At 51.1% G+C, this 15584-nt stretch overlaps 1 protein-coding gene across 3 annotated transcripts in view; it reads right to left on the bottom strand.

Annotated features, from left to right (window-relative positions):
* The window catches only part of NTRK3 (neurotrophic receptor tyrosine kinase 3), a 422363-nt gene that overhangs the window by 58453 nt on the left and 348326 nt on the right, over positions 1-15584 (bottom strand). For all 3 annotated transcript variants that reach the window (XM_086364673.1, XM_086364674.1, XM_086364675.1), the window contains exon 13: positions 1736-1866. In XM_086364673.1, the coding sequence (XP_086220799.1) occupies positions 1736-1866 (131 nt within the window). The remainder of the gene's footprint in view (positions 1-1735; positions 1867-15584) is intronic.

Raw genomic sequence — 15584 nt, 5'->3', positions numbered from 1 at the left:
AATGAAAGAGTCAGATATGACCTAGAGACTAAACAACAAAATGAACAGAAGAAACTTAAAAACAAAGTATAATGATGTTGACAAAAACAAATAGCAATGACTCATTCCTAACATTTACTATAGCCCAAGCAGTATATGAAACATTTTCCATGTCATATAATTTAATCACAAAAATTGTAAAGAAGAGCTATTATATCACCTATTAATCAAGCCCAAGTATTCATTGGAAGGACTGATGCTGAAACTGAAGCTCCGATACTTTGACCACCTAATACAAAGAACTGACTCATTAGAAAAAACCCTGATGCTGGGAAAGACTGAAGGCAGGAGGAGAAGGGGACGACAGAGGATGAGATGGTTGGATGGCATCACCGACTCGATGGACATGAGTTTGAGCAGCTCCAGGAGTTGGTGATGGACAGGGAGGCCTGGCATGCTGCAGTCCATGGGGTTGCAAAGAGTCAGACACGACCGAACAACTAAACTGAACTGATTATACAGATAATGAAACTGAGGCTCAAAGAGATTAAACATCAAGGTCACACTGCTAATCAGTGATGGCTAGATGCCCACCCAGGCCTCTGATTCCCATTCTATGTCTGTAGCCCACACATCACTCTCTGCATCTACCGAGGGCACTTACCCTCTGCAGACACAGCAGACAGAGATCCCCAAAGCCACAGAAACATTCAGCTTCCATCAAGAGAGTGGCTCAGTCAGAGCCCTCAGTGTTAAAGAGGGACTTTTCGAGGCCCTGGCAAGAGTCCTCGTGGGGAGGGTATCTCAGCTCCCAGTCCTCTGTCCATGGAGCAGAATTCACTCCAGCCTCAGAGGCCTGCTCACCACACCCACCCTTGCAGAGCCCACTCCATGCTCCAGAGCAAGGCTCCCCAGATCTGCGGGTGCCTCAGGGAGGCTACTTGATTCTTGCCTGTGTCAATCAGGTTCAAAGATTTGTCCAACACAGACTGACAGAACCTGTAGCAAGTGTGGGGGAGGGTAACTAGCAGTAGCAAAGTCTTTTGCCTATTGCCCCAGGCTGTTCGGCTCCAGCTGCAAATCTGCTCAGCTACCTCAGCAACACAAAACCCCTGTGGTTCCTGAACCTAAGTAAGCAGCTGCCAGGAGACAGTAGCCCTCAGGCATGCTGTCCCCTGGGGGCTGAACCTGGATCCCATGGAGGTAGCTGAGCATGTCTTCCAACCTCACCCACTCTCCTCCCTAGGCTCAGCACCTGACCCCTCCACCAGCCCACCTCCTATTCCCTGTGAAGTTTGCTGCTGTGAGCAGTGGCTCTCGGGACCTCCATGAGCAACCCACCCCTCATGCAACTGTACTAGGGAGAAATGATCAGATGACTTTCTGGGCAGGGACAGGACAACCTGTAAAGTCCCTGAGAAGGGAAGAGGGTCAGCGGGGGACAGGGGTGAGCCCAGAGCCTCCAGAATAAAACCAGGGTCCATCATGGGCATCGCTTATCCCTCCAGCTGCACCTCAGGCACAGCCCTCCGTTGTGTGTCACAGTTCGTGACCTCTGAAGCCAAAGGGTCCAGAGGAAACTTCATGAAGCTTGGAGCAAGCGCATCTGATTACATTAGTTTATACCATTTTGATTGCATCTGATAATGTTCATTGATACCATCTTCCAGGATGGAGTGAGCCTCTCTTTCCCACCCCCATGGCCGACAGCCACACCCCTCTTCCTTCCTGGGGCCCACATGCCTCTGAGCATTACCTTCACAGCCACGAGCATCTTGTCCTTGGTGGGGCTGAGGTTGTAGCATTCGGCCAGGAAGACCTTTCCAAAGGCTCCCTCGCCCAGCTCTCGCTTCAGCACGATGTCTCTCCTTTTAATGTGCTGCACGTCTGCGGGAAGGGACAGAGGAGAGCAGCCAGGTCAGTGTCGGGTGCTCGTTCTCTCCTTGGAGGCTCAGGGGTCTGGGGAAAACAGGGGTCCAGTGCAGGGAGCTCCGCCTCGGAGGCCACGGCGGGGCCAGACGAGCTCCAGCATCTTACCTTGGCTGTAAAAATGGGCAACACGCAGTGATTTGAGTCTTACCCAGAATCGAATCTCGGCTTTAACTGATTAGCCCTGAAGCTCTCTAAATCATATCTGCCTTGGCTGGAAACCGGGAAACCAGAGCCAGTAGTCTTTAATACCCAGGATTCAGGCATAACCGGCTATAAGCACTGAGCACAGGAGTCCTCTGGGCATCGCACGGGTCCTGACTCAATTGGGTCTGAGAAGGTATCTCTAATAAATTCTCAGGTGATGTCTGCGTGCTGTGGGTCCATGAGCTGCTCTGGGTGACCAAAAATCGGGTTTGAACCCTGTTTCCTCCTCCTTGCGGGTTTCGGAACTTGGGAAAGTTATTTCAGTCCAGAGCCTCGATGTCCTCACCTGTGAACTGGAATGAACACCAATACCTTCCTTTCTGAATTCTTGGGAAGATTATATGAGATAATTCATATGAAGAGTTTAGCCCAGGGTCTTGGTACACACACACACACACACACACACACACACCATACTGGCTCTTGTTATAATGTCTATAATGCTCCTATAGCAAAGTGTCTGGTTCACGACAGAATCCATAAAGTGGAAGTTAAAATGATCTGGGGGAAGCCTCTACATGAGAATCCCTCTCCCCTGAGAGACAAAAAAAAAAAAAAAGAAACCAATGAAATAAGAAAATCAAGTCCAGAGACCTCCCCAGAACCAGGATCTGTGCAGAGAGAGAGAAGGACTGCTACCATCTCCGCTAATTTAGCAACCTAATTAAAGTCTGTCAGCCAGGAGGAAGCAAAGCTGTGACCTCAGCCCTCCCACCTATTTGGAAAGAATGCTTCGAAAGAATCGTACAAGAAGTGGGCTGACGACGGGGGGAGCCAGCCGGAGATTACTCACCGACCTTTCCATTCATCGTTCAACAGGCAGAAGCCCATTAAATACCTGCATTCACTTTATGAAGAACATTACAGAGCCAGGAAAGAGCGTTGTCTCAAATGACCTCGTCAAAAAAAATGAACGCTGAAGACAGAGGACCAGGGCAGACTGTCCCCCAGGGCGAGGGGACACAGGACCAGGACAGAGGGATGTGGCTCCCAGGGCCTTGGTTAGCATTTTGCTTAGCGGGGGCTGGAGGGGCGATTCTTGTTATAACAGATTACACAATTTTTTTTTTTCTCCTATCAGAATTCTTGGTAGCCCGCTGTGTCCCAGATGACCTGCTCTCCGGGATCTGTGGGCAGAAACATTTACACAGCATTTTCTTTCCTCTCAGCAAGACATACCTGCAGGCTTCCGGGCCATGGGGTGGCTGGGGAGCTACCACATGCGGCAGGGCTTTGCCCCCATCTTTACAGAAAGGGAATAAAAAATCGGTTCCCTTTTCACACCCTTTGCTGCTATTTCCCAGCCTCTGAGGAATGGGATATTTTGGCCTTGAAGGGGAAGGCTAAGGGTGTCCCACCAAGAGAAAATGAGAAGTCAGGACCTCTCCGGGAGACCATCTGCTCATCGCTGTACAATCATTCCCAGGTGACTATTGATGACACACAGGTACCAAAAGGTGAGCGTCCGGGTGGGGCCTAAGCGTGGAGAGGGGGTGCTAACAGGGTGGTAGCTTCCTAAGGCCATGCCTGCCCCTCTGAGCCCACAGGGGTCAGTCAGGAATAGGGAGTCAAGGGTGCCTGGATCAGGCCTTGGCTCCTCCCCCACTATGGGCTTGCCCACCTCACAAAACATCTTGAGTCTCAGTTTCCTCATCTGTAAAATGGGTCAGGAGTATCATATAACCCAAGTTCCACTTACCTGTTACAGGAGCTATTATGTGTAAAGGTTTGTAAACCTTCAAGTCCTCTGAAACCATGTGTGTTTTGGTGTTTTCATCATTACTGATGAAGGGAAAATGAGGGCCAAGTCAGGAATTGCCAGCTGGTCGTTGAAATGGGGCGTGAATCCAGAACACCAGGACAGGTCAGAGTGGCAAGGCCTCTTATGAAAAAGCCCTCTTTGGCCTCAGACCCCTCCCCAACCCCAGCCTCCAACAATATTGCAACAGGATGAAAATAAAATCACCTAGAAGCCTTATGAAAACTGGTCACTCAGCCCTTCTTCCTGAGATTCCTATTCAGGAGGTCCAGGCTGAGGCCTGAGAATTTGCCTCCTCTAACAAATTCCCAAGGTGATGTTGGTACTGCTGGCCCAGGACACCTCTTTGAGAACCAGCAGAATAGGTTGACATGGGTGGGCCAAGGATTCCACCAGCTGATGACTGATGCTCACCTTAGCAGACTGGCCTCAACAAGTTCCACACCCGCAGATATGAGTCAGGCATCACCACTCGAAGACCAGGAGGAAGCCTGCAATCCTGGACTTACCTGTATGGCCTCATCAAGCCCCTCTTCAGAGCTTCCAGCCCTCATCCTCACAACGGAGACCACGACTCTCCAGATTCCTTACTTTCGGGACACTCCTCTACAAAGACAGGGCTACCGGATATGCTATGTGCTTAGCTACTCAGTCGTGCCAAGCTGGGGGTTGGCAGCTGCCTCAGGGCTCTTGTGCATGCTAAGTCACTTCAGTTGTGTCTGACTCTTTGTGATCCCATGGACTGCAGCCCGCCAAGCTCCTCTGTCCGTGGGATTTCCCAGGTGAGAATACTGGAGTGGGTTGCCATTTCCTTCTCCAGGGGATCCTCCCAAGCCAGGGATCCAACTTGCATCTCTTTCGTTTCTTGAATTTCAGGTGGATTCTTGACCACTAGCACCATCTGGTAAGCCCACGGTATATACTGGGCTAGCCAAAAAGTTCATTTGCATTTTTCCATAAGATATTACAGAAAACTCAAAAGAACCATTTGGACAACCATATATTCCTGGGTCCTTAAGTCCAACTTTGAGCTGGGTGCTCTCACCAGCTCCCCACCTTCCTCCCCAGCTTCTGACTCTCTGCCACAGTGAATCCAGAATGAGAAGAGAGAATGTCTATGGAGGGCAGGGCCCCGTTTTCCAGCTGCTGAGCCTGAGTCACGGCTCAGAACCCTCCATCTCCTCTCCCTCCCTTGGCAGGAAGAATCACAAGCCTTGGAAGATTCAGACAAGTCTTGTGGCGGCAGCATAGAGGGGGGCCTTTTTTCAATGCTCCCTCCAAATCTCAGGATTTAAGTGCCCAGGCTTCCCAGGTGGCGCTAATAGTAAAGAACCCACCTGTCAATGCAGGAGACATAAGAGAACTGAGTTCGATCCCTGGGTCGGGAAGATCCCCCGGAGGAGGGAATGGCTACTTACTCCAGTATCCTTGCCTGGGAAATCTCATGGACAGAGGAGCCTGGTGGGCTACAGTTCATGAGGTCACAAAGAGTTGTATATGACTGAAGCGACTTAGCACACACAGGACCCCCAAGGCAGCTGCCAACCCCCAGCCTCAGGAGGTCACAGACTTGACAGCTGCGGGCCTTGAACGTGGTTGAGAGCAAGTGGCCATGACACTGGGAGCTCACCTGCCCTCTGCAAACATGAAGCAGAAGCCACCCATGGACTAACATGTCCACCCCCAGTCTGCCAGTGGATCTCTTTCAGAGACATGGAAACACACAGTGCTTCAGGATAACATTGCTGGACTCTAGTCATCTGCAGGGACAAGTATTTTGAGGCCAATACTTAGGCTTAGTCCACAGATGGAGTGAGGAGACCTGAGGAGGGGGAGCAGAAGGAATAGAAAATCAAAACAGACTCCATCCCACCGTAAATCCTTCCCCAAGAGAGAACCTCCCTCCAGCCGTGGGGATAAGAACTCCACGAGGTAACGTGGGATCCTCGGCGATGGAGAGGCTGGACTGGGGCCAAACGCATAAAACTAATCACTTCCATGTGGAGAACCCTGTGTACCAACAAGACTCGAGATCCCAGAACTCTGTCCGCACAGCTTCTTGCTCTGAACCAAAGGGGAAGAAGACGTAGGTAAAGGGATTCATGGGTTCCCAGTCCTGTTATCTGCTCCACACGCCATTCTCACGATAACGCTGAGAGGTAGGTGTGATTGCACCCCTTTCACAGATGAGAACACAGAGGCAGGCGGGTAACTTTCCCAAGTTGGCGGAGCTAAGACGTGGCCAAAGGACTCGCTCTTCTTTTTCTGGCTCCTGAGTCTGTGTGCTTTCTGTTACCTGAAGCCGCCTTTCTGAGTCTTTCTCCACTTTGTGGAGGAGACAGTCGGTCCCCAGAAGCTCAGTCCTCCGATTCCCTGCTTCCTCTACTCCAGCCTGACTTCTCTCTCCCTGTCCATTCCTGGATGGAAGGCAGCATCTCCCAAGGGAAAGAGTAGGAGCCCTCCTCCACCCACCCACCCCGGAGGCCCCCAGGAGAAGGGTGTAGATGGGGAAGAGTGTGGGAGGAAAGGGCGCTGTGCGGCCCCCCAGGGAGTGGCGGGAGTGGGCCATTTCCATCTCAGACGCCCACATGGCTATTTGGACCTTTTTGGTGTGTTTATTTTTAGCTCACACTGCGCAGCTCAGAGCTGCCTCTGGTGAAGCCATCTGACCCACACGCCAAAAAGTGATGGATTTTCCTAGGAGGCGAGGGCATCAATCTCCTTTTACTGCCTGGCTGGCCAGCCCAGCAGAGTCTGGGTCACAAGGGGAGGAGGCAGGACCCAGGCAGGGGAGGAGGGGACCCAGGCAGGGGAGGATTCAGGACCCAGGGAGGGGAGGATGCAGGACCCAGGGAGGGGAGGAGGGGACCCAGGCGGGGGAGAATGCAGAACCCAGGGAGGGGAGGATACAGGACCCAGGGAGGGGAGGAGGGAATCCAGGCAGGGGAAGAGAGGACCCAGGCAAGGAAGGATGCAGGACTCAGGCAGGGGAGGAGGGCACTCAAGCAGGGGAGGAGGGGACCCAGGGAAGGGAGGAGGCAGGACCCAGGGAGGGGAGGATGCAGGACCCAGGGAGGGGAGGAGGGGACCCAGGCAGGGGAGGATGCAGAATCCAGGGAGGGGAGGATGCAGGACCCAGGGAGGGGAGGAGGGGACCCAGGGAGGGGAAGAGGGAACCCAGGCAGGGGAGGAGGCAGGACCCAGGCAGGGGAAGAGGGGACCCAGGCAGGGAAGGAGGGGAGAGAGGATGCAGATCCCAGACCATGGGAAGACCTCCCAGCCTCCAGCACCGAGGGGGCTGCCCAAGAGAGCAAGGGCTGGTACACAGTGAGGAGCAGTCTTGGGGAAATGGAAATGGGCTGGCTCTGCCCTAAATCCTTTTTCTGGGAAAACCACCAGTGGTTCCCATACAGCAAGCCACCTAGACAGGCTCCTGTTCCCACAGGACAGCTGGTTCATCAGAAATCCTCATCCTGTGGGGACTTCCCTGGTGGTTCAGTGGCTAAGACTCTGCACTCCCAATGCAGGGGGCCTGGGGTTCGATCCCGGTCAGGGAACTAGATCCCACTTGCTGCAACAACTAAAGATTCAGTGTGCCCCAACAAGGATCCCACATGCTGCAGCTGAGACCTTGCTCAGCCAAATAAATATTTTTAAAAAATAATGGTAGATATATGCATGCATCCTAAGTCGCTTCAGTTATGTCCAACTCTTCGCAACCCTATGGGCTGTAACCTTCCAGTCTCCTCTGTCCATGGGATTCTCCAGGCAAGAAACTGGAGTGAGTTGCCATGACCTCCTCCAGGGCATCTTCCCGACTCAGGGATTGAACCCACATCTCTTACGTCTCCTGGATTGGCAGGCAGGTTCTTTACCACTGTGCCACCTGGAAAGCCCATATGTAGAATGGGAACCTTCAATATCTACTTGGCAGAGTTGTTGAGGGAACTAATTTAATAAAATTTAAGTCAAAGAGATAATAGAAAATATCTGAAACGTATAGGACATTTCACAAGAGAACTTTTCCTTCCTTTCTTCAAGATTTTGCTTTTATCAAAGAGCTCAATCTACCTGTGAACAAATAGTGGCTTGGGAAGAAACTTGGAGAAGTGCAGTGATATTCTGAAATAAAATGGCATGAGTTTGCACGGGGGTGGGGGGGAGGAGCCAACAGTGATCAGGGAGTCACTGGCAGCCTATCTGAACAAGCCACCATGATGGCCAACCCTTTTTTTCTTCAAGTCCAAAATAGTTTGCTCAAAGAGGTTTGTCAAACAATGGAATAAAGACATCAAAGGCAGTGACAGCTACCTACTAAAGATTGCTATTGATCAATAGAGAAAAACCAGATTTCCCAGGGTCAGCAGCTATAAATAATGGTGATCCTGACTCTGTTGTATGTCAACAGTAAAGTCAGTCCCCCAAAGCCACATGCTCCCTCAGTCAGACTGAAAATGTCTTAAGAGAAATTCACTGGCCAACTTGATGCTTTGGTTAGTTACTGTCCTAGGAAGCCAGGTGTGCACGCTGTGCAGACACTGTCCTTCCCTGAAGGCTGTCACCTGGGGGACACAGAAGCAGCGCCCCTCAGGGCTGCCCATAAGTTCCCTTAGCTGAGCCCTGATGGATTTTCTAACCACCCTGCCTTCCCTTCTTCCTTGGCCCATTGTAATACCAAGTTCCTAATTGGTTCCTGGGCTTCCTAGGTGACTCAGTGCTAAAGAATCTGCCTGCCAATGCAGGAGATGTGGATTTGATCCCTGGGTTGGGAAGATCCTCTGAAGAAGGAAATGGCAACCCACTCCAGTATTCTTGCCTGGGGAATCCCATGGACAGAAGAGTCTGGTGGGCTGCAGTCAATGGGGTCGCGGAGTTGGATATGGCTTAGCAACTAAAATAACAATAATAACAACAATTGGTTCCTAGGCTCTGTGCTGAAGCCTCTCGGATCTTTCTCTGTCGACTCCATCTCACGCTGCCCTTGTCCCTTTTAGCTCACTGTCATCCCCTTTGCCCTTATTAATAATGAAAATGCCATGGACTGAGTACTTATTCCAAAGATGGGCACCATGCTAAGTAATACTCGAGATGCCTTGTCTCTTCTTCACAACTCTCTTCAACATAGTACATTGCTCCCCAAGTGCTACAGATGAGGAAGCTGAAGTTCAAGGTGATGAAGCAGTTGCCCAAGATCACCCAGCTGTTAGAAGTGACCCACTGGACTCTAAACTCTGGTGCAGGTGGACCTTGCCACCGAGCCATCCTCCCACCATTGCTAGCTTGCCTCTTTAACTGACTTCACATCTATAAGGACAGAGATGCTCTTCCAATAACACCCGCTCCTGTTGCCCTTGGTCGTCACCACCTGAGCTCCAGGTGGGCGGTGAGGATGCTTTCTGGAGATGAGGATGCACCAAAAGTCGGAAAGCTAAGACCCCGACGCCCCACAGAAGGACAGAGGGTCTCCACAGCCTGGGTGGCTCTCGAATTACAAGGTGAGTCCTGAGAGCAACTGTAGGCAGAGGAGGAAGGAGATTCTTGGCAGGAAAAGGGAGGGAAGAGGGAACGGGGAGAGGAAGGGCGGCTCTCTGAGAAGTGTGTGTTTTCTTTGCACTCACCAGACCCCAGGGTCTCAGGCTGCCAGAAAATACTCAGAAGAAAACATTAATGCGATACCACACGTTTAATTACACATGAAATGGAATGTCTTTAAATGGAAAAGAATAATATTCCGGGATCTCCAACTGTGGGTTTTTGAAGCAGCAGGAGGCAGATAGAAGGCCAGCTCTGCCTCTTTGAGAGGGGAAGGAGGGCAGGACCCCTGCTTTTGCTAATAGTGGGAACGTCCCTTTGCCACCGCAGACCTGGCCCCACCCCTCCTCCTGCCCGCACCGCAGGCCTCTGCACGGCAGGGCAAGAGGAACTAAATCCCCACTGCAGGAGAGCATGACAGGTAAACATGTCCGCAGGCAGCGCCAGACCTTTGCAGTCGTCTGCCGCCAACCCAGCCAGTTCTCCACCTGCACAGAAGAGCAGAGCATGGCCGCACTGTCCCAACAACTGCTCTTACGAAGCAATGCTGGGATGATTTACGGACTCGGAAAACAAGAGGACCTCCTGGGTCCACGTCAAGGATTTTCCAAGAGAAGACATTTCCAAGGGTAGAGAGCCAACAGAAGAGCTCTGCAGAATTTCTCCTGGAGGTCTGGAAGTTTAAATTAGTCCCAGGTTACCAACCAAACAGGAAACAATGACATGGAAAAGGATTCCAGGTCGAAGGAACACCATCGCTGTCTATTGCTGTCACTGCCCCTTGGTGAGGCTGACCCGGGATTGTTTGTCTAAGACTCTGATGTTTCTGCAGCCTAGCCCATATCATATCCCAAGGCTCTTCTCACCCCATGCTATTTTCAGAGTCTGATGGCTTTGCAAAGGGCCTTTGAAGGGTGCTAATGGATGTTCAAGGCAAAAGGGCAACATCCCGAACTATTGTCTTTGTAAATTGGGTCTAGCACGGGGCCCAATACACAGTAGGTACTCACTCAATATGGAATAAATAAACGAATGAACCAAAAAGCACCTCCAAGCCACTGCTAGAGACTTTAGCAAGAAAAACACTACCAAGAGGGAGGAAGAAGGGAAGCCGAGGGAGCAGTAAAAAGAAGAGAAAGATGAGTGAAAATCGGCAAGGATCCAGAAAGTTCCAAAGAGCAAACTTATTTCTGACCTGGCTCTAAGACTGGCCTCAGGAACAAAGATCGCACGGAACCAGGACCGTCCTGAGACCCACGTCCTACCCCTCAGTCACAGGCACGGTGGACCGCTAAACAAAGCGTCCCTGCAGGTCTGTATCCGTTGAAGCTCAACAAAAACCAGGGCACGTGTGCACCCTTAGGCTAGAGGTAGCGGTCTAGGACTCCAAGACATGGTGTTCCCACCAAGACGAATAAATAAACAAGACACCCTGCTGCTTCTGGAAGCAGTGAAGAGAGAGGATCAGCAGAGAACTGTCTGTTCTGGGGCGATTTCCAGCTCACGTTTCCTGACACAAGCAGTTCAGAGATGAGGCTAAGGTTCAGATGTATTTCTGCCCCCAGGTGCTACCCCTCGGAGTTCAACCATCAGGAACTCAGACATCTTACTACCATCGCAGGGCCCCTGACATCAGCTCCCTAATCAAGCCCACCCTTTCCTACCCACTTCCTTCACCTCCATGCCCCGTTGGCTCTTCCCATGGTGAGAAGACCCCTCTGGCTCTCATTAAGCGTGGACTGCCCGAGCCAAGAGTAAAAAGCAAGAGAACTCCCCAAGGAGAGCATCTGGAATTGAGAAGTTAGGTGCTGAAAGATGGAGCTCAGGCTCCGACTGGGAATCTGTCCCTCCAACAGCCTACCCAGCTCCCCACTTCCTCTCCCCCCTTCTAGATGTTCCCTTTCCAAAGTGATAGTGTCAAACTCTCATTCAAAATGCTCATACCAGGGGTTACTTCTGCATCTCAGTCTCCACAGAGGCCCTTCTCTTCCAATAGTTGCCCAGTGATGCTGTCTCCTCCTCTTCCCATCCCTGGCATCTAATTCTGCCTTCCCAGGTCCGTCTGGTGACATCATGGTTTCTCACAGCAAACACAGAACTCAAAGTTGCACCTTCCAGGCCTGGAGCTCTGGGCCAAGACCTAGACTGCAGGACACCACGGAGCCTTGCATCTTCACACAGGAAGTCTAGGGGTCAGCAAGCAGACATACCTATGAAAACCTTCCTCCACAGAGGAAGGAGGACCACAGGACCACAATAACCCATTCATGGAACATGGATGGACGATTACCAGTACCAATAAAAACCTGAACCCTTCAGGCAGGAGATCTGTGGCATCAGAAACAACAATATATCCAAATATACAAAACAAATACCAAAGGAAGAAAGGACATTAGTGTTAGAGCAAGGGGGATGAGGAAGAGCATAACTCCAGAACAAGGCAGGACTGGGTACAGAGTCACATTCAATGACACATCTTAGCAGGCAGCATTTGACGATTCACTAAATCAATCTCAAGCCTCAATGTTTTCCTAAGTGAAATTAAGAAGGTGTCCATCGCACTGAGTTGTCATGAGGAGTCAGTGAAATTAGGCATGTACAGTGAAGTGCATTGAATGAACTCATGGATGTAAAGGTTCATAGAGGAAAGGATCTGTTCTTTCCTTTCACCTGCCCCCCTACTCAACCTTTCAAAGATTCTCCCCAATGACGCAGTCTCTCTGAGCCTTGATTTCCTCATCAGTAAAATGGAGATGGGGGGGAAAGTGCTTATTGTATGGAGCTGTGGTATCCTTAAATGAGACACATGCCTGCATGCTAAGTCAATTCAGTCATGTCCGACTCTTTGCAACCCCATGGACTGTAGACTTCCAGGCTCCTCTGTCCATGGGATTCTCCAGCAAGAATACTGAAGTGGGTTGCCATGCCCTCCTCCAGGGGATCTTCCTAATCCAGGGATTGAACCCACAACTCTTATGTCTCCTGCATTGGTAGGTGGGCTATTCACCATAAATGTCACCTGGGAAGGCTTTAAATGAGATGAGAGGTGTTAAATGTTGAGAACAGTGCAGGAGACCAAAGTAGGTGCTCAGAACAGCCTATAGTATTGGTGTCCTCAGGGTAATCTTTGATCTTAGTTCTGATATTTGAGAACTCTGATAACATGATCCAAATCCCCAGGCTTCTTCCTCATAAATTCTCAACATAAATGCATAAAGTAGGTGCAACAGATGGACAGGCTGGCCGTTCACTGTCCTCTGTGCCCACTTCATGAGTTCATGCCCATGTACCTATGCCCACACCATCCAAGGTACCCTTCTCCCACAAGGAGAGATCAACCTATGTCTCCAGATCAGTTCTAATCCCATTTCCTCCATAAGATCTTCTCCCAAATGTCTTTTTTAAAAAATCTTTTAAAATGTCTATTCTTATTGCAAAAACATGTGCCCTGGAATCACCTCTGCTTTCTTTGCTACATAATCCAAACTCACCTTGGAACAGCTCAGAGAAAACCATCTCTAAACAGACTTGCTACATCACTAGAGCAAGTAGCATTAGTAAACACCAGTATTAGATTTTGTAAAATGCATAAGACACACTGGGGCACAGGATTCCAGCTGATTTATGGGCACAGGCTGGGCCCTTAGACTGCCTATCTTCACCAACTGCCAAAGCTGCTGCTGTCTGGTGGCCTAAAGATGCTGCTTCTCTCTCATCCTTCCCCCCAGCAGTACACTTCATGAAAAAACTTTAGTTTTAACACAAAGCACCCTGGGAAGTGAACAGGTAACCCAGGATGGCCACGGACCCCTTCTGAGAGCCCTGGGAGGCCCTATTTTTAGGAAGGGTCAAGTTCAACCCTGCCCAAGGCAGGGGGCAGGGCTCAGGCACCAGAGAGAAGGTGAGTTGCCCAAGAGAAGGCAGGACACCCAGTTCACAGCCCTGAGAATCTAGAAACCACATCCCCATGCAACCCAGAGGATCTGCTTTCAAGAAGGACTCATCTTTCCCCTTCTTTGTGCAGGGCTTGAACTGGGACCTAACTGGGACCTTACTAAACCTATGCACCTGCTCCTGGAAAGGGCTTGCACCCAGGTGGAGGGTGCAATGTCAGACTGTCCTCCTTATCCACTGGGTAAGTTCTTGTCTTCTGCTAGCTGCTGCCATGTAGAGGGGTTGTGGTGATAAATGTCCCCTGCTAATCCCCACATCCTCTCCCTCATTCCTTCCAACTCAGCTGGGCTCAGGCACACTTTCTTTTCAGCCCCATCTGCACAAAGTGCTCTTTGCTGCAGGCTCAGCACTACCCAGGCTTCCCTGGTGGCTCAGCGGTAAAGAATCCACCTGCTAATGCAGGAGATATGGGTTCGATCCCTGGGTCAGGAAGATCCCCTGGAGAAGGAAATGGCAAGGCACTCTAGTATTCTTGCCTGGAGAATTCCACAGACAAGAGGAGCCTGGTGGGCTACAGTCCACGCAGTCACAAAGAGTCAGATACGACTAAGCGGCTAAAGAACACCACCACCACTCCCCAGCCCATTAAATCCCATCAGGCCGACCTTCTCCCGGCCTCAAGGTTTGCACCCAGCTCTTCCAGACTCTGTTGGAGGCCCATGAAGCCCACCTCCATAGACCTCAGAGGCCGTTGGGAGGCCCAAAGTGTTCGCGATTGAGCCCCTTCCAAGGGGAATGCTCCTACGTCCAGCTCCCACCCCCTCAGCTAAGGCGTCCTCCAGTCCACGGGCCCCCTCCCTCTCTAAGACTCCTGTTCTGGTCCTCACTCTCTTCAGCCCTGTGTCTGATGGGGTTCAAGGTCAGAACCCCAGGTGTGGGCAGCATGAGTTCTGTGTAGCCAGCAGATTCGTTCCGCTCGGCCTCCTAGACCCCGGATCCCAGCCACCCGTGTGGAAGCTGGCTCGCCACGCCAGGTGCTTTCCCACCACATCCTCTGAGCTGACTTCCAAGAGCTCCCCCACGCCAGATGTTAAACGCACTGGCCGGGGGTTTCCTGGCCTGTCTCCTGAACCTCCTCCTACCCTACCATTTGCAAGGGAAAAAAAGAGAGAGAAAGTTTAAATTTTATCTCTGGAAATCTGAGTGCCACGCCTGACCCCTGGAATCCCTCCCCGGACTTGGCAAATCAGACTAGATCCTGTCAAGTTCACCGAGTTCCGAGTGTGCTGCCTAAAGGTATCAGCAAACCCTCAGATGGTACCTTGGATCAGAAGCCCATTCTTTCTAGTTCTCCTAGTGCCCAAGGAAATGGAGCTGGAGAGAAGCGTGGGCTTTGAACAATGTAGGTATTATTTTTTCCTTACCAATCCTTTGAAAGATTCCAGAAGGTGAGGGACTGTCAGGACTAATGTCAGTGGAAAATCAGGAGAGGAGAGACCTCACTGAATATCACAGACCGCAGACCGATGTCGCTGACAAGTGGGCAGCTCTCCTTGTTAGCTCTGGATGGCCTTGTGTGTGCTCAGTTATGTCTGACTCTTTGCGACCCCTGCCAGGCTCCCCTGTCCATGGAATTTTCCGGGCAAGAATATTGGAGTGGGTTGCCATTTCCTGCTGCAGGGGATCTTCTGGACCCAGGGATCAAAATGGCCTCTCCTGCATTGGCAAGCGGGTTCTTTATCACAAGCGTCACCTGGAAAGCCCCCTGGACACCCTTGGGTGGCCCTCAAAAGCATCAGCCTCAAGAATCCACATTAGATACACTCAGGAGCCCTGTGAAATGCCATAAATGGACCCCAACTCCCCCTTCCCATCAGGCTGGGGGACAGTCTCCTTCTCATTTTCCATAGGAGATTTTTGCTCAATGTGGCAACATCTGCACATCCTCTGTCTGCTGTGGGTGCCTTCACAGGGAGCGCTGCGACCCCCCTCTCCTGATCCTCACCACTCCTTTCTGTTTCTTTGAGAATAGGGTCTTCCTAACCCGGCCCTCCTGCTCCTTCCCCTTGTGGGTTACTGGTCTTCATTTTTGGCCTGCTCTTCACCACTTTGTGCAGCTGCTCTGCTCCTGTGTGACCTTTTCAGTGTGTGCACATGTATGAGTGTGTGTGCACTTATGTGCTTTCTTTCTGAACTAGATCTCCACTTCAGGCTCCCCAGGCAAGTGAGAAGGACTCCTGAACCTCCATGCTGTAAGGTTCAAGCAGGGTCCAAAGACCTGGGC

Source organism: Bos grunniens, chromosome 21 (assembly GCF_055505025.1).
Source record: "Bos grunniens cultivar Pamir isolate PY7600 chromosome 21, Bosgru_T2T1.0, whole genome shotgun sequence".
Classification (NCBI taxonomy): Eukaryota; Metazoa; Chordata; class Mammalia; order Artiodactyla; family Bovidae; genus Bos; species Bos grunniens.
This window is presented reverse-complemented; position numbering and strand designations above follow the sequence as displayed.